General features: G+C 33.5%; 1 protein-coding gene across 16 annotated transcripts in view; it reads left to right on the top strand.

The window, feature by feature from the left end:
* ARB2A (ARB2 cotranscriptional regulator A) overlaps positions 1 to 20,506 on the top strand; it is a 493,438-nt gene that overhangs the window by 100,869 nt on the left and 372,063 nt on the right. For 2 of the 16 annotated variants that reach the window (XM_063705873.1, XM_063705874.1), the window contains exon 2: positions 16,671 to 16,729. The exons of the other annotated variants lie outside the window; for them this stretch is intronic. In XM_063705873.1, the coding sequence (XP_063561943.1) occupies positions 16,721 to 16,729 (9 nt within the window). In that variant the 5' untranslated portion in view covers positions 16,671 to 16,720. The remainder of the gene's footprint in view (positions 1 to 16,670; positions 16,730 to 20,506) is intronic. 16 annotated transcript variants of the gene reach the window in all.

Below are 20,506 nucleotides of genomic sequence, written 5' to 3'. Positions count from 1 at the left end.
AAGCCATGTGAAGGATATCTAACAAAGGAAGGAGTAATGATGTCTTTAGATTTAGTCACATGGAGATGAGTGAAGTGCTCTATTGGAGTTCTCCTGACTCATCTCCCTTGCTCAAGTTGTGCTTTTTGCCAGTTGTTCTCTGAAACCAAAATGAGGTTCCAAAATGACAGATTTTGTTACCTTATATTTCTCAATGACTTAGGTTCCTTGATAGGGCTCACAGGCCTCAGCTGACCTGTGTAGAATATTTTCCTCTGACACACTCTACACTCAACCCATTATGAACTTTTTTAGTTGTTTTAATTTTCCTTTTGTGCCTTTAGTTGTTTTAATTTTCCTTTTATTTTTATGTAAAATAGAAAAACCTACCATTAAAATAATAATAATTATACTTTTTGGTGGTTCTATATTTAGTATAATAATATAACAGGAAAAAAACCTTACAATTCAAAGAAAGTGAGATTGAGGTTAAGGTAAAATGTATTCTTAGATTTATATAGACTGTAAATGAGAAGGCTCCAGAGAACTTGATAGTTTAGAGATCCCTTCAAGATAACACTATAAATGATGAAAAGGAATTATTATTATTTTTCTGAAGATCTTGGGAAAGCATCAACTGCTTGAAGCTAAGGAAAGAAAAGTTTGAGCTGAAGATTCAGAAAGAAAAGTTCTCCACTTTTACAATGAGACCATATTCTGGGCCGTAATACAAGCCTCAAAAGGATTAAAGTCATAAAATGTATGTTTTCTGACTATATACAATATGCTTTCTCGGTTAGAGAGCTATCTGGAAAGTCTCCAATTTTATTGTTTAAAGCTAAGCAAAATGATTCTAAATTATCCATCATTCAAAGAGGAAATTGCAAAGAAAATTAGAAAATACTTAAAATTTACTGAAAATGAAGATGCAATATATCAAAACTTATGGTATGCAACTAAAACAATGCTTGCGGAAAATTTGTAGCACTAAAATTTTTTATTAAAAAAGTAGAAAGGTTTAACATTGGTGACCTAACCTTCCACCTTAAGAAATTACATAAAGAAGAGCAAAGTGAATCCAAAGTAAGCTGAAGAAAGAAATGATGAAGGTAACAGCAGAATTCCGTTAAATAGAAGAGAGCAATGCAATAAAGAAATATTAATAAAATCATCAAAAGCCGGTTCTTCAGTGTTATCAGTAAAATTGATAAAGCCGCTAGCCAGACTAATTGCGTTAAAAAAAAAAAGACCAAAGATGCAAATTGACAATTTTTAGGTATGAGAGAGGGTATCACTACATATCTCATAGATATCAAACAATAGTAGAGAATTTTATGAATAACTTTATACTAATAAATTCAACAACTTGGATATAATGGACAAACAACTTGAAAAACACACACAACAAAATCTCAGTCAAATAATGCTATAGATAACCCAAATAACCTTATATATTTATTTTAAAAATGCTTCAAATTTCTTTCTCAAAGCTCTAGGCCCAAATGGCTTTAGTGGTGAATTCTAAAAAGCAGTTGCAAAGATCACACTGGAGAAATTATGCTAATGTTATTGTGAATTTTAGCCCTTCCTTTAAAATGGCTGTGGTTTTAATATGAGAAAAAATAATGTATTATATGGAAATTTTAATATTTATTCTATATAAGATAAGATTCGTCCTTAATTTTTATTTTAGAGCATTGATATCAGGGTGAGATTTTTATATTTGATGAGTTCTCAGTGTTTGTTTATGCAGACTTCTTATACTGGGGAACTTTGAGTAGCAAATTCACACAAAGAAATAATGCTGATGAGGGTAAATTATTGATATATTGGTCCAGTCTTTGGAGAAAGCAGGTGGGGGCTGTTCTTTTTACAATGAATGACTGTTCTGGACTATACTTGTAAATATTACCTTTTTTGTATGTAAATGCTTGTTTCTGAATAATATCCTTTATTACTATTGTAAATAATTTGAGGCCAAAGTGTTTGAATGTGAGCAGATGCATTTGCCATTATTCTCTGAAAGTCATATTTCTTGTGATTAAGGATTTATAAAAACTAACCTAATTTTGAGACATAATACTTAATACATGATCCTGACATTTCTTTCCAGAAATCAAATTAGTTTATTCTCAAAATGTAAGTTTTCACAGCCCTGTTAAAATGAGTTTATTCTTTGAACTTGTACAGAAACCTACATATTGCTAAAATGTTATCAAAAGACCTTTTAAAAAGTGCCAAGAAATGAATTATATATTTAGGTTTATTCTTAATACTAGCAGCAGGAAGAGCACATTGTGAGCTAAATTGGTTAATTGAAGTTGGAATCAGTACTACCTTTATACATAGATCATATACCAGAAGATAATTAAGAACTACATTAAGATAGTCTTGAGGACCAATATGCTCCAAATATTTTTGTGTGAAGAAAAGCATACAGATATATTATATAGAACATATAATCGTATGGATTTATTTAGAGTTGTTACTTGAAAGTAAAATTTCTAATTATTATTAGCCACAAGTTGAAGATAGTATATATGAGTAACTTTTTTTTCTGTGATAGAAAATTTTAAAATCTCATCTGATGAACAAATTTAGAATATAATTCATCACAGACTTTGCATAGTCTGCCTGATTTGACACTCATCGAAAGTCTTCTAACACTTGCTACTCAAAGTGTATATACTCAAAGCAGTATGCACAATACCTGGCAACTTATTAGAAATGTTCACTCTCAGGCCTCACCACAGACCTACTGAATGAGAATCTACATTTAATACTCTCTCCAGATGATTGATATGCATATTAACATGTGAGAAGCATCAAAGAACTTCTTTTGGCAAAGTGTGAGCTTGTGTGGAGCTATATTGCCTGTCTTTTTAATAACATTCTTAAACATGTTAATCCTTTTTATTCCTGTTTCTCATATACTTCTACCATTTCTTCAACTAATGTCTTAGACTTCTAAAGTTAGGTTCTTTATAGCAATTACAGCCTCCCCAGTGAATAAAAGGTGGTAGAGAAATGCTTCTCTCTTTGTAGATTCTGGCCAGACTTAGCTTACAGTGAACATAAGTACTGGATCTTTGGTGTTGTGTGAATGTAGGCTTATATTTAATGTCTTTGTGTATTTTATTTTAAAAAAGAAAGTACAGATCTGTATTTTGTAATAATTTGTTTAATTATTTAATACTTATATCTACATTTTCTCTGTAATGTAATGTAATACTCTGCATGTGCAGGTATCATTTAGGCCATTGTGTTGCTCCCATGGAACAACACAGTTGCAGGGGGGTACTGACACAGATATGCTCATGTTGCTTGCTGTGATATTATTAATAAAGTCCTTTGTTTTAGACATGTGAGTCTTGTGTCTTTTTTTTTTTTTTTTTGAGACAGAGTCTTGCTTTGTCACTCAGGCTGGAGTGCAGTGGCACAATCTCAGCTTACTACAACCACCGCCTCCCAGGTTCAAGCCATTCTCTTGCCTCAGCCTCCTAGGTAGCTGGGAATATAGGCATATGCCACCATGCACAGCTAATTTTTTTGTGTTTTTAGTAGAGATGGGGTTTCACCGTGCTGGCACGGCTGGTCTCGAACTCCCGACCTCAAGTGATCTGCCCGCCTTGGCCTCTAAAGTGCTGGGATTACAGTTGTGAGCCACTGCACCCAGTTTTGTGTCTTTTGCTAACATCCTTGAAACAATAGTATGTTAACTTCTTAGGTTTCTAGTAGAGTAAATTCTCAGACCTTTCACAGTTCTTGAGAGTTGGTTAAACTGGATCAGTCTAAGATATTGTGTAAGTTTATTATTTCTCTGTGGCACAAATGTTAAATTTTTTATTGCAACTGTTGCTTTTCTTTCCCTCTTATACTTTTAATCTTTACCAGCTAGCATATATTATTGTCATACTATTTAGAAATAAGAGATGGGTTAATTTTTTTCTTAATGACATGTATGGTTCCTTGTGATATGTTACAAATAAAGATAGTGGTCCCAATCTAAAATCTATAGATCACTTTACTCTTTTCTACTTGATTTCTTTTTCTGGAAGGAGAAATAGATTTGGGAATAATTTCTGACTCTTTGTCTTATGGGGTATGCATTTGTCATATGATTTGTTAGAGATGCAATCAGTGGCAAGAAAATAGAACAATAATTGTTTCTATAATTGAATCAGATTTGTGACATCAGATTTAGAACTAAATTAATGCTATACTAGCACTCAAAACCAAAAGATCTTTGATTTTAGTTGTAATTTTGAAATAGCTAACACTTTCATTTTCTGTTGAGGAAGAAACAGTGATAAAATACTTCGTTATTGCTGTTGCTCCAAAAGCTTTAAAACTTTTAATTTTATGAGCAATTTCATATTTTATTTCATTGTAATGTATCCTAGTAGCCTTTAAAAATGTATACTCCTCTATTAGCTCACATTAGATTTGTATGAATTAAAATAAAGAATATTAGTACCATGACTTAGAAATTTCCACTATAAGAAAAAATATGATTTACTGATAAATATAGTTCAAAATCTGACTGCATTTCACTGTTTTCATTTAGCTTTCTAATTTGAGATAGTCATACAAGTGCAGTTGTAAGAAATAATGTAGAGATTGCTTGTAGATCTTTATCCTGTTTCCCCAGTGCTAGCATCTTGCAAACTGATAGTACAACATCATATCCAGAATGTTGAAATTGATATAATCAAGATGTAGAACATCTCCATCATCACAAGGATCTCTTATATTGTCCTTTTATAGCCACAGCACTTCTGCCTGTCCCAACCCTCCCTTAAACCTCTGGCAACCATTATCTTTTCTCTAATTCTATAATTTTATTATTTTAGTAGTGTTATATAAATGGAGTAATGGAGTGAGTGTGTAACCATTTGGGATTGGCTGTTTTTACCAGCATAAGATTCATCCAGGATGTTTCATGTTCCAGTATTTGTTCTTTTATATTGCTGAGCATGATTAGATGATAGGGATGTATCAAAGTTTGTTCTAACATTCACCAGCTTGGTGGACATCTGAGTTGTTTCCAGTTTGGGGTTATTATAATAAAGCTGTTATAAATGTTTATGTACAGGTTATTTTGTCAGGCTAAGAGTATATTTATCTGGAATAAAGGCTCAGGAGTATAATTGCTAGCTGTATTGTGGTTGCATGTTTTAGTTTTTTAAGAAACTGCCAAAGTGTTTTCCAGAGTGTCTGTACCATTTTACATTCCCACCAGCAGTGTATGGGTTATCCAGCTTGGCTACATCCTCAGCATCATTTGATGTTGTCACTATGTTTTTTTCAGTCAGTTTGACAAATGTGTAGTGATATTTCATTATGGTTTGAATTTGAATTTCACTAATGGCTAATGATGGAGACATCTTTTCATGTGCTTACTCAACACCTGTGTATCCTATTCAGTGAGCTCTCTCAATGTCTTTTGGCTATTTTCTAATGGAATTGTTTGGGTTTTTACTGTTAAATTTAAGAGTTCTTTATGTATTATAGATACTAGTTCTTTTTCAGATAGGTGGTTTGCAAATACAGTGGATGCTCATTATTTTGGAAATTTGCGTGCTTGCTAAAATTTATTTGAAATGCCAAAAATCAATACTTGTAGTGCTTTTGCAGTCATTTGTGGATATGCAGAGTGGGCCAGGTGTGGTGGTGCACACCTGTAATCCCAGCACTTTGGGAGGCCGAGGTGGCTGGATTGCCTGAGCTCAGGAGTTCAAGACCACCCTGGACAATATGGTGAAACCCTATCTCTACTAAAATACAAAAAGAAAATTAGTTGGGCCTGGTGGCAGGTGCCTGTAGTCCCAGCTACTCAGGAGGCTGAGGCAAGAGAATTGCTTGAACCCAAAAGGCAAAGGTTGCAGTAAGCTGAGATCATGCCACTGCACTCCAGCCTGGGCGATGGAGGGAGACTGTCTTAGAAAACAACAACAACAACAAAAAACATGGAGTGGCAAAAAATTTGAGTCTTCCAAATTGTACCTTCCCAATTGAGGTCAAACAAGATGATACTCTGCCTATTTTTTTCAATTTTTCATACTGTGAACATGTCTCTTTTGCAGATTGTTTTGTGCCACTTTTTTTTTTGTTTTGCATTTTTGTGCCTTTTCTTTTTTTTTTTTGCTGATTTTACTGCTTAAAATGGCTCCTAAGTGTAGTGTTGAGGTGCTGGGTAGTATTCCTAAGTACAAGAAGGTGGTGATAGACCTTGCCTTGTTTCCAGGGCAAGAAGAAAATATGTTTATTAGATAAGCTTTGTTTTGGCTGAGTTCAATGTGTAAGAATCAATAATATATATTAAATAAGGTAACTTTAAATAGAAACACAAGTAAAACAAGTAATATATTGATTTTTTGATGAAAATGTTACTAGAGGCTTGTAGGAACCTATATATTTCAGTATTTGCTAATTCAGTATTCATGGGGAATTGATAGACCATAACTACCATGAATAATAAGAATTGATTGTGTATTCTCCCAGCCTATAACTTGTCCTTTTCTCCTCTTAACAGGTTTTTCACACAGCAAAAAAAAATTTTTTTTTTTTTTTGAGACGGAGTCTCACTTTGTCGCCCAGGCTGGAGTGCAGTGGCACAGTCTCGGCTCACTGCAAGCTCTACCTCCCGGGTTCACGCTATTCTCCTGCCTCAGCCTCCCGAGTAGCTGGGACTTCAGGCGCCTGCCACAACGCCTGGCTAATTTTGTGTATTTTTTAGTAGAGATGGGGTTTCACCATGTTAGCCAAGATGGTCTTGATCTCCTGACCTCGTGATCCGCCTGCCTCAGCCTCCCAAAAGTTTTTAATTCTAATGCAGTCTAATGTATCAATTGTTTTTAATGGATCATGATTTTGGTGAAACCTGCCTACTCCTAGATCCTAAAGATTTTCTTTTACATTTTTCTAGAAGTTTTATAGTTTACTTCACATTTAAATTTATTTTGAGTTAATTTTTGCATATGGTGAGAGACTTAGGCTGAGGTTCATTTTTTTTGTTTATGGCTGTCCAGTTGCTCCAGCACTGTGAATTGAAAAGGCCATCTTTCCTTTATTGAATTGCTCTTATAGCTTTGTCAGAAATTAGTTGGGCATATGTATGTGTGTCTGCTTCTGAATTTTTAATTATATTCTATTGATCTATATGTCTGTCATTCTACCAGTACCACATAGTTTTGATTGCTGTAGTTACAAGTCTTGAAATTGGATTGACTAATTTCTCTCACTTTGTTTTACTTTTTCATAATTGCTTTATTCTAGTTCCTTTTTCTTTCCATATAAATTTTTAAAATAATCATCTATATCTACCAAAAATCTTGCTGAGATTTCAATAGGAGCTTCATTAACTTACCCATTTACAGAGAATTGACATGTTTATTTTGTTAGAGCTTTATATCCACGAACACGGTATGTCTTTACACTTCTTTATGTCTTTTATTTTTTTTCACCAGGATTTTGTAGTTCTTGGTATACAAGTCTTTATACATTTCATTAATTTTATGTCTAAGTATTTCATTTTTTAATTGATTGTAAATATTATATTTTAAAATTCAGTGTGTTTTTATTGCTAGTATATGGAAATAGAATTGATGTTTCTTATAATAAGTTTATCTTGTATCCTGCATTTCTTGCTGTACTCAATTTGTTCTAGGATTTTATTTTTTTCCTTGGTAGATTCTTTGGGATCTCCTGTGTACACAACCTGATCATCTGCAAATGAGGACAGTTTTAATTCTATGTTTCTGATTTGTATGTTTTTGATTTCCTTTTGTTATCTTATTTTACTGGCCAGAACTTCTACCACTATGTTGAATAAGTGTGGTAAAAGTACAAATCTTTTTTGTTTCCAATTTTAAGAATAAAACATTTAGTCTTTTGCCATTAAATATAATGTTAGCTATAGGTTTTTTGTTGATACTCTATCAAATTGACTAATGTAATTGAATATGTGACTGTATTTTGGTTTCAAAAAGGAAGTATTTATTTTCTGCTTTTGAAGTTGTTTATATTTTGGCTTGTCATGGTGCCAGTAGCTGGAATTTGCATATGGTTATTAATTTTGAATAATTTAGATGCTGTAATAATATTATACAAACTCTCCAAATATGGAGTAAAAATTTAGCACTATTGATTGTAAAGATACTAAGGAGAATGTTGCTTTATGTCTCCTGTTTTTTTCCATATTACTGCCTGAATCCTTAGAAATCTTTCTTTGTCCTTCCTACTATAACTGGGGATGCCTTATCTTCTTATCTACCCGCTTTATGAGTGTATATTTAGGATGTCTGAATTGCTGGACTCGATCCTGCTGCTTGCTTCTTTGAAAATATGTTAGTTTTGTGATTTCTTATAAATCAGGATCTTGTAAGTTATTTCTTTTAGTTACAAAATGATATATTATTATTTTAAAAGAGTTGACTTTTTTTTAAAAAAAAAGAAAGAGACTTCTAGTCCAGCATTTGAGAAGTTTGGAAGTTACTATTCTGTCCTAAAAATAAATAAAAAGCAGAAGAAACTTTTAAAGCAACAAGGCTTTTTAGATTTGTAAGAGAAGTGAGGTCACAGGGCAAATTGCTAACCCCAAAGTTGGAGGGTGCAACAGGTGAATACAAAGAATCAAACTTACTGGAGCAGAAAATCATGTGCAGACATCACCAAGGGAACGAGTGCTGGCATAAAAAAAACCCTGAACTATAATTGATGACTTTAGGAGAGACTCAGTGCAGACAAGTTTAAGAGTTAAAAACTCCAGAGGGACCTAGATATGGCTTCTCCCTCTACTTTTGTGTGTTTTACCTCCAAAAGCTCAACCAGGTTCTCATAGTAAATATCAGAAGAATCTTCCTTGTGTATTTAGGAGGGGGAGGAGAAAAGGAGCTATTTTTGAACTATGCCAGAGCTTTCTGTTTTTTTTAAGAAGGTCTACCCTCAGAGTAAATTAGTTAAGCAAGCCTAACTTGTTGGGGTATTATCAGAGCCTAACTAATCTGGGGGAAGGGAAATAGTCAACTTCAATCAGCTCTATCCTTTTATCTAGAAGAAGGGAAATACTCAACTCCAGCCTACCCTAGCCATTCTCTCCCACCTAAGAGGGGAAGAAAAAAACTGGGAAACACCTGTGAAGCTCATAGTTCAGAGGTGTAAGTACAGTAAAAAACTGAGACCTAATCAGAGAACCATTCCCCTCCCAGCACACTTTGCCATCATGTTACTAAAGGCCTATTTATAGCAATTCCTTTTACCATGTCCATCATGTTTGGTTATCAGAAAGTTACAAGTTATACTAAAGGCACTAAAAACAATTTGATGAGACATAGCAAGCATCAGACCGAGGTGTGGCAGGGATGTTAGAATTACCAGACTGAGAATTTTAAACAACCATGATTAATATGTTGTGGGCTCTAATGGATAAATGGACATTATGCAAGAACAGATGGGCAATGTAAGCAAAAAGATGGAAATTCTAAGAAAGAACAAAAAAAAGTTAGAAATCAAAAGCACTGTGTAGAAATGAATGCCTTTTATCAGTGTATTAGTGGACTGGACATGACTGAGGAAAGAATCTCTGAGCTTGTGGATATATCAATTGAAACCCCCAAAACTAAAAAGCAAAAAGAACAAATTCTGAAAAATAAAAGAACAGCATTTCTAAGGACCATGGGGCAACTACAAATGATGTAAATATGCATAATGAAACAGACAGAAGAGAGAGAAAGGAATACTGAAAATATTTGAAGCAATAATGACTGAAAATTTCCACAAATTATTATCAGAAACCAAATTTGTACACGAGCTACTTGAGGAAAACTACAAAACTCTCATGAAAGAAACCAAAGAACTAAATAAATAGATATACCATGTTCATGGATAGGAAGGTTAAATATTGTCATGATGTCAGTTCTTCCCAACTTAATCTATAGGTTCATTGCAATTCCAATAAAAATCCCAGCAAGTTATTTTGTGGATATTAATAAACTGATTCTAAAGTGTATATGAGGAGGCAAAAGACCCAGAATAGCCAACACAATATTGAAGAAAAACCAAGTTGGAGGACTGATAATACTCAACTTAAAGACTTACTATAAATCTACAATAATGAAGATGATGTGGTATTGGCTAAGTAATAGACAGATAGAACAATGGGACAGAATCGAAAGCCCAGAGATAGACCCACATAAAAATGGTCAACTGATTTTTGATAGAGGATCAATGGCAATACAATGGAGCAGGGATACTCTTTTAAATCAATTTGCTGGAATAAATGGATGTTCACATGCAAAAAAACGAATTTACTCACAGACCTTATGCCTTTTGCAGAAATTAACTCAAAATGGATCATAGACCTAAGTGCAAAATGCAAAACTATAAAACTTCTAGAAGATAAAGAGGAGAAAACTCTACTACCTTGGGTATGTTGATGACTTTTTAGATGCAACACCAAAGGTATAGTCCATGAAAGAAAGAATAAACAAGCTGGACCTTATTAAAATTTGAAACTTTTACAAAAAACAATGTTAAGAGAATGAGAATACAAGTCACAAACTGAGAGAAAAAAATTGCAGTAGATACATCTGATAAAGAACTGTTATTGAAAATAACAAAGATCTCTTAAAACTACTCAACAATAACAATCCATTTTATAAATGAGCCAAAGATGTCAACAGACACCTCACTAAAGAAGCTATGCAGATGGAAAATAAACATATGAAAAGATGTTCCATATCATATGTCATCAGGGAAATGCAAATTAAAACAACAATGAGATACCACTACATATCTATTAGAATGGCCAAAATCCAAAACACTGACAACACCAAATGCTGGCCAGGATGTGGAGCAATAGGAACTCTTATTTATTGCTGGTAAGAATGCAAAATGTTTCAGCCACATTGGAAGATAGTTTGGCTCTTACAAAAGTAAACATACTCTCACCATACAATCTAGCAATCGCACTTTTTGGTATTTAACCAAAGGAGTTGAAACATCCACGTGAAAACCTGCACATGGATGTTTATAGTGGATTTATTCATAATTGCCAAAACTTGGAAGCATCCAAGATGGTCTTCAATAGGCAAATGCATAAATAAATTGTAGTCCATCCAGACAATGGAATATTATTCAGTGCTAAAAAGAAATGAGCTGTCAAGCTAAGCCATGAAAAGACATGGAGGAATCTTAACCATGTATTTCTAAGTGGAAAAAGCCAAATTGAACAGGCTACCTACTGTATGGTTCCAAATATATGGTATTTTGGAAAAGGCAAAGCTATAGTGAGAGTAAAATCAGGGGTTGGAGGCAAAGAGGGATGAATAGGCAGAACACAGAGGATTTTTAAGGAGTAAAAATACTATGTATGGTACTGTAATCATGGATACATGTCATTATATATTTGTCCAAACTCATAGAAAGTACAGCACCAAGATTGAACCCAAAGGTAACTATGGGCTTTGGGTGATTATGATGTCTCAATGTAGGCTTATCATCAATTGCAATCAATGTATCACTCTGGAGGAGGCTGTTGATAATGGGGGAGGCTGTTCATGTGTGGGGTCAGGGTGTACATGGGAAATCTCTGTACCTTCCTCTCGGTTTTACTGTGAACCTAAAACTGCTCTAAAAAAACTTAAAAAAAGAAACATTTTCTGGGCAGCACAAGGGCTTCTTGTGAAATGGTTTGAATATTTTAGATATGTGGGCTCTGTTATTTAATAAAATTACAATAAGATGCATTCATCAATAGATTACTAGTGCATTGCTTATTAGATTACTGAACAACTAGTGCTTCTCTGAATGGATTCACTGAATACAGACATTTATTTGATCTGCCCTTTGTAACCCTTGATAATACTCCAAGGTTTTGCTGCTACGTGTGAGAACCCAAGATAAGCCTCAAACTTGGATTCTCTCTGAAGGTATAATGAGCTACCACCCCAGCCATTTGGCACATCACCCATGTTATTTTAGAAAAAAAAAAATGCCTTTCAGTGGAAAGAGATTATTTTACTTTAGCAGTTTTCTATGTTATAAAGTTTAATTACAAGTTTAAATGAACAGAAGTAAATTTGTGCCCATATGGCATTAAAGTATGTTAACTTTAGGGGAGAGAAATAATATGAATAATGCTTAGAGATGTTTTTCTGTGCCAGAAACAAAGCATAACATTCTTAAAATTGTATTTGCACTGAAATGTACCTGTCTAAGAAAAGAATAATATGTTTTATGCTATTTCTTTTTCTTTTCTTGGATCATGGTCAGTTCTAAAAGTAGAATGAGATTTGTAGCCTAGTAATGGTTTTATAAGCATTACAGTAACTGGGCAAATAATCTATTGTGAATTTCCTACAGGTCTATTGATGTCATTAAACACAAACATATTGTATTTCAGAATCATTTAGTCATCCTCACTGTTACTGACAGTTGGTGCATTAGTTCACGTTAAATGGAATATCTCTTTAAACTATTCTTGGCATTTCCTAGATTAGATGAATTATGAATTTGATTATTAAAATTAACCTTTTATGTTCATCTGGTATGTTGCTCTTAGCCAATGTCCTTTTATACTAAACCTTTACCATCTTTCTATGCTCCAGGAAAAATAATCTTTATTCAGGTAAATATTTAATGCAAAGTATAATTTGCATGAAATGTAGTTTGTTTTTACATACAAATATTTTACAAATATATCTGACATGAGCCAGAAGAAGGAAGGATATATTCTAAATTTGTACATCTTTTTATTTCCTTCTTCATTTATCAATATTGATTAGGATTTTGGAAATAATAGAGGTGAAAATTAGGATAAATTCTATTACGAATAGAGATAAACTCTATTTGACTTCCACAGTATGTGCTAATTGATACTCCTTCTACCCCACATCCCCATCTCAATACTCTCTAGGTTTTAAGAACATTTTGTTAAATTAAAGGGAAAAGATTTTAAAAAATCATGTTTGGCTATTATGTCATGTGCAGATGGGCCTTCTCATTATGCTCTTTATTTTATTCCTCTTCATGAATTTGTCAGTTCCTTTCTGATTTTTACAGGAGAGACTGCACAAGTTGTTCCTTGAACCTTTTTTTCCTTTGTGGATACACTCATGCATCCACATATTTCTCTCTCTCTCTCTCTCTCTCTCTCTCTGTGTGTGTGTGTGTGTGTGTGTGTGTGTGTGTGTGTATGTATAGACACATATGCTATGGGAATCTTTTTGGGTGCATTTGTGAACCGTTTGATCAGGACAGTGGGATTCTGATTACTTTGTTTTGTGGTAAGGAATTTAGACAGAATTCTGGAAGTTAATTAATTCAAAATGAGTATGTGAGGGTCAATATAGCAGTATTCAAAGTTGAATGGAATGCCTTAGCAAACACTAGTATAAGTCATGGACTGTCAGTTGATTTTAAGATGTTTACAGTGCAGAAAGTTGTGTTTGGCTTATTTCTACAGAGGAAGTAATCTGAGGCAGAGGATAATTGATACATGAGGTTATCAAATCTTGAGTTATTAAGTCATACATTGCAGAGGTATTTGAACTCCTTACACAGCCATAACTTTTTCCAGGAGTTACAATTGATGCATTTCAAAGAGGGAAGACCAGTTTGTGAAAATGTTTATAGGCACTAGGTTTTTGAAATCTAACATTAAGTGTGGGTTTCGATTGCTAAGAAGTAGGTAGACTACATTATTCGCAAAGATCGTGTATACCTTCTAGCTTTGCTTAGGATCCTGAAATATCTTATTGAATACAGAATAACTAGTTGAGGGTATACTGAGGTTCTTGGAAGAAGAATTCAATATTCATCTGAACGCTTTTCATCCAGTTCTTAGAACAATTGTCTTAGTGCTATGCTAACGTTATAATCTACTGACATAGACTGGACATAGCCAGTGTACAGATAAAATATTTGTTTACTAAAACCTGGTTTAGCTTAGCTAGATATTCTTTGGAGGCTGACAAGGTGCTCAAACAACTTATGTTTAGTGATGGTGATTTGATGGAAATATTAATGAAAATCATAGCATATTGATAACTGGAAGTAAAAGCAGCTGGCAAATTCACTTGGCATACAGAAACTAGAGGTGAAAGTTTTAGTCAGGAATTAATGTAGTCTCTGAGGTAAACAACTATTAAATTTATTTGTTTACTTTTAATTACCTGTCTCCTGAGAGCAGACACCTGTCTTTTCTATTCTATATTCCTAATTCCTGGATCAATGGCTAGCACATGCGTACTTCTCAATAAATATTTGTTGATTGAGCCAACTACCTGGCAGAGAACAAGAATTACACTTCACATTAAGCAATGGCATATTCATTGCTGTAATCAGAGTAGAAGACTTACAGTAGAAGATTAAGAATTGTAATTGTCTTGCTTTTAAACAAGACATTATTAAGTATCTCAGAGGTCATAATTATTTCCTAGAATATAACAACAAATTTATGTTTTGGTAAATGAACATTTTCAAGGCACCAGTTGTTTGAATAAAAATATTATTGAAATGAGAACGTCTAATTTTAGGGAAGCAGTTTATTTTTGGAGACTTAAGGTAGTATGTAACATTGGAGATAATGATTATAGAAGAATTTAAGTAGTTGCCCTGAATGCAGGATGATCTTTGTTTGACATATTGTAGGGGCCAATGCAAGAAATCTGACTTGGATTTGTGAACCAATAATAGTTTATTTGGGATGCTCAGTGCACTGAATAATCTCACAAATCAGTTTAACACGCTGGTTGTCTGCATTCTCACACAGCCCTGAGGTCAGTAAACAATGCACTGCCCATAAGTTCAAAAAGCCCCCTGTTCATTTTTCTAATAATTTTACAAAACTATTTGTCCATATTTATATGATTTTCAAAACCTAATTATCTATGGAGAAACAGTTATTTATTTTTTGTAAGGACAGAAACGTGTTTAATGCCTTAGTGTATATATGGATGTATACTTGTGCATGTGTATGTATGTGTGTATGTATATATGTAGGTAGACATATATAGATATGGGCATATAGATAATATATATTATACCAAAACTTTCACATCTTTCCTAATTAGTGATAGTTTCTGAATAATTTCAGAAGTGATGTGGTTGGCAATTTTGGCAAAAAAAAAAATGTTCCTATAGTCAACAGAGAAGAGACTTAGTCTCCATACATTTGATCATCTTCAAGTTCTATGCTTCTATAATATTTAGGGGAAAGTATTTGGAAGAAAATGAAGAAGGGCCTTATTTTGTGACTTCTCTCCAAATAACTACATACCCAATACTGTATTTCTCCAGAAGTTTCTTTTAGTTTCCGCAAGTTTTGTTTTGTTTGTGATGATTTGGGACAGGGCTATGAAATTTCATGTATGTATTTATATTATTGTGGTAAGAACATGTAATGTGAGATTTACCCTCTTGTCAAACTTTTAAGTGCACAATACAGTATTGTTAACGATAGGCACAATGTTGTATGGCAGTTGTGTAGAACTTGCTCATCTTGTATAACAAACTGCAGTTGACCCTTGAACAACACAGGAGTTAGGGTGCTGACTCCTCACATAGTTGAAAATCTGCCTATAACTTGATGCCCCTAAAACTTAGCTATTAGCCTTCTCTTGATTGGGAGCCTTACCAATAAAATAAACAGTCAATTATTATTTCTTTACAAGATGAATCACCTTTCTCAGATGGCAGTCAACCACAGCTGCAGACATGAAACTATAGTAACATATTTAGCAATTAAACTTTTTCTTGTAATGTTATGACTTCTCTGCTTCTTGGGAACACTTTCAGCATCACTAATTGCACTTTGTATGGGTCCCATGGTATTATTCAAGGTTTACAGTATTGCACTGAACATGATGAAAAATATGCAAGAACCTTGAGAGATCACTGTTTACTGTGATACGAAGTTTACTGTAGAGATGATCTGCTCACACATGGAGATGATTAGCATCGTATGACATTTTAAGTGGGTACTCACAACACGTGAGCTTACTGCAATACCAACAGGAAGTGGCTACAAATTTATTACAGTACTGCAGTATGTACTACAGTGAGTTTTATGCAGTTATGATTTAATACTGTACTTTTACATTTGTTTACATTTCTCTCAACTTTGAATGGTGCCATGTACATTCTGTATTTGTGTGGTAAGTTTTGATAATTTTAACTTTCTATAATAGATTTTTTTTGTATATTTTATGGTAGTAAATGATAAAAATAGACTAGTATCTACATATATTTTATACATTTATATATACCTTTTTCTTATTTATTTATTTTGAGACAGGGTCTTGCTCTTTTGCCCAGGCTGGAGTGCCATGGTGCAATCTCGGCTCACTGCAACCTCTGCCTCTCAGGTTCAAGCAGTTCTCCTGCCTCAGCCTCCTGAGTAGCTGGGACTACAGGCGCCCGCCACCACACCTGGCTAATTTTTTTCTATTTTTTTGTAGAGACAGGGGTTTTGCCATGTTGGCCAGGCTTCTTAATTTTTTTTTACATGTCTTAGGCTATGTGGTTTGTCTGTAAGTTTTTTCAAATTGTCATGTCTCCAAATATTTACCAGTGTATTTATTGAAAAAAATCTGTGTATAAGTGAACCTATACAGTTTAAAATTGTGTTGTTCAAGGGTCAACTATATGTACCCGTTGAACACCAGCTTTCCATTTCTTCTTTCCCACAGCTCCTGGCAGCCACCATTCTACTCTGTTTCTGTGAGTTTGACTATTTTAGATGCCTCATGTAAGTGAAATCATACAGTATTTGTCATTCTGTGACTGGCCTGTTACACTTAGCATAATATCCTCCAGGTTCATATATGTCTTCAAATATGGCAGGATTTCCTTCTTTTTAAGGTTGAAAACTATTTCATTGTGTGTGTGAACCATATTTTCTTTCTTTATTCAGCCGTCGATGGACATTTAGGTTATTTACATATCTTGGCTATTGTGCATAATGCTGGAATGAGCATGGGAGTGCAGATGTCTCTTTGAGATTCTGGTTTCAGTTCTTTTGGATATATACCCAGAAAAGGGATTGCTGGATCACTTAGTAATTCTGTTTTTAATTTTTTTGAGGAACCTCTTTACTGTTTTTCATATTGGCCACACCAATTTTTCATTCCCATCAACAGTATACAACAGTTCTTGTTGCTCAAATCACTGTGGTTATCATTCAGTGATATGCCCTTGATATAGAGATATGCAATATGTGTCTGCCTCAGGTGGCCCATGCTTATTTTGTTATAATTCTTTCCAAATAATTTTAAAAGACGATTTATTTACAGGAAAAAATACCTTACACTTAAAAACTGATTTTCTATTTTTGAATCTTTTAAATAATATTTATTTAAACATAAATATAAATATATATAATATTTAATATATATTGTCTCTTGTGATTATTACAGGTCTGCATGGTCAGTCTCTTCTTAGAGTTCTTACTGGAAATTTTCTAACAGCCCATTGTACATTTTAAATTTGAGCTTTATTATCTAATTTCTGTAAAGTTGTAAGCCATTTATTTACATTGCAAAGGAAATTACTTTTTTGGAAGTTCTTTTTTTATAAAAATAGCTCTATAATTCATAATCTTTGGAGATACACCTCTCCCACCATCTTTTATGTCAGTGCATTTATAGGGTTGAGCAAAAGATTTTATAGTGGATGACGTGAATATTTTACTTTGAGTCTACAGTGCAAAAGAATAACAACAAAAATGTGTGGGGAATTCTGTTATGAGCTAGCCTGTCTGTGGGTTTAATTTGAATTCACTGAAGAGAGTGGACTTCGTAGATTCAAGTTAATGAGCCATTTCTCTTAAAGTCTTCTGTCACTATGGGATTGCATATAGTTAGAACTGACAGTTGGAAACATGCTGAGATAGGGAAACTAAAAAAACAGCTGTCTCTCTGGGCAAATGGTACCAGCTGGTGAAGCTCTCCAAAGCAAAATATTTTATATAATAAAATAGCTTTCAGAGATCACTGAAGTTACATATTATATATTTAAGGTAAATTTTTTGTTTGTTTGCCTTCATTGAGCCAAAATACTATGATATAAAATGGCAGGTACATTTTATTCAGTTTAAGAAGTCTTTTATTTTATTGACAAGTAATCTCCTTCGCATGTGTTCATTAATTCATAAGCCTTCAGAGTTTACTTTCTAAAATCGTGTGCAGATCCCTGGAAAGGTGTTTTTGTTTCTTGTATAGATTTTAGAAATAAAGACCATTTTTTTCCTGTTAGGTCTTTTCTGGAACAAAATCTATTTTTGAAATGTCTTGAATTGTATTAGTAATTAATAGTTTATGTTTTGTTTTTAACTCACACTTTGAGAAAAGATTTATACCTCTTAATCTTAATTTAAATTTTAGAATTACCATTCTTTTGATATAGTCCAATCTGACTGCTGAAAACTATCATTTAGATTTGTCAAAAATTTTATATTTTATCTAAGTAAGAATCTATTGCTTTTTTTGGCAGAATGGTAATTATTGAATTTTTGGAATGTCAGTATTCTGAGGTGCTTTAGTTTTTGTACATGGCAAAACTGTATAATTAATGTTTGAGTGAAAAGAAATAGGCAAAGTGCTGGTGTATATTACATCCTTCTGTAGAAGTTCGTCATGTTACTCATAAGAAAGATTTTAGCTAAAAGTGATAAATCTAATTGAATATATAGTATATTTGGTTGTAATCCACTTAACATCCTGTTTTGGCTTATGAGCTATACTTCTTTGTTTTATTTTACTGATGGTTGCTAGGGGGCTTACAATATGTATCCTTAACTTACCACAGTTTATCTTCATAGAAAATGATGCCACTTCACATATAATGTGAGAGCCTTATAACATTGTATTTCTACTTCTCTCTATATCTGGGTTTCCATCTGGAATCATTTTCTTTAGCTTAAAGAACTTACTGTAATATTTGTCATACCAGTCTGCTGGCAATTAATTTTCTTGGCCTTTGTTTATCTGGAATGGTCTTTATCTTGGTTCATTTTTGAAGGATAATTTGAATGTATGTAGAGTTCCAGGTGATGGGATTATTATTTTTTCTTGGATTACTTTTAAAGTGTTGGTCCATTTTCTTCTGGCTTGTATTATTTCTGTTGAGGAGTTGTATGTCTTATCTTTGTTACCCTCTATGTAATGTGTTGTTTTTCTCTGGCAGCTTTTAAGATTTTTTTTCTTTATCACTGGTTTTCAGTAATTTGATTATGAATGTGCCTTAGAGTTATTTTCTTCCTGGTTATTCTGCTTGTTGAGCTTCTTGGATCTGTGGCCTTACAGTTTTTATCAAATCTGGAAAATGATCTACCCTTATATCTTCAAATATTTTATCTTTTCTCCCATCCACACTTCCTATATTCTGATTACATTTGTGTTAAACTTATTGTCCCACTGGTTACTGAAGCAGCGTTCATTTTTTCAGTCTTGCCAATCTTCTATTTGAGGGAGCTTTATTGCTATATTTTCACATTTGCTTATCTATTCTTCTGTAGCATGTAATCTGCAGTTAAATCTATCCATTATATTGCTTATCTCAAATGTATTTTTTTTCAGTTCTTGGCAGTTCCATTTTTTATTTTTTTAAATCTATTTCTTTTCTCATTATGCTTTTATTTTCCTCTATGTGATTGAACACTTTTGTAATAGGTGGCTTAATATTCTTGTCTCCTGATTTCATAATCTCTATCACTTCTGGTTTGTTTTTATTGACTGATATTTTTCCTGGTTATGAATCACATTTTCCTGTTTCTGTGAATTTCTCTAGTAATTTGTATTGGATGGTGGTCATTGTAAATATTATGTTGATGAGTGTCTGGATATTGTTGTCTCCCTTTTAACAAATGTTGAACTTTATTTTGGCAGCAGGTAAGTTTCTTATAAGCAGCCTGATCATTCTAGGGATAGTTTAGCTCTCTTATGAGTTGTGACCTTTTTCAGGTCACTACTGAATATGAGTATTCCATGAGGCCTTTGCAGACTGGGTAGCTGCAACTCAACTGACTCCTATTCTCTATATGAGCTCTGGGAATTGTTAAGCTTTGAGCTTTCCAGTAAGTTTTCTCCAGTAGTTCTCCTTGTCTAGTCTCCTGCAGTTTCACCTTATGCATATACAGCTTAGTATTCAGCCAAAGACTTAAAGGAACTCTTAGGGAGACTTTCTAGAGTTATTTTTCTGCATAAATCCCTTTTCAATCGAATCGTGCCATACAGTTTCCCTGAACTCTGACTCTTCTCAATGTAGCAAGGTCACAGTATTCTCTTTGAGCTCCTCTTCCTTGTGTCACAGCCCAGATACTGCCTTCAGGCAGAAAGCCAGCATGTTTATGGGGCTTATCTCCTTTGTTTTCCTTCTCTCAAGGATCATAGATCTATACTGCTTGTTTTCCCCTATCTGAAACAGTTTAATACATTTTATACAGTTGTCTAGTTGTTTATAATGAGAAGGCATGTCCAGATATCCAAATACTAGTAACTCTATTATGACTCTGAGTTGAAATCTAACT

This window comes from Gorilla gorilla, chromosome 4 (assembly GCF_029281585.2).
Source record: "Gorilla gorilla gorilla isolate KB3781 chromosome 4, NHGRI_mGorGor1-v2.1_pri, whole genome shotgun sequence".
NCBI classification, from domain to species: domain Eukaryota; kingdom Metazoa; phylum Chordata; class Mammalia; order Primates; family Hominidae; genus Gorilla; species Gorilla gorilla.
Note: the sequence above shows the minus strand (reverse complement) of the source record. Positions and strands in the feature narration are given on the sequence as shown.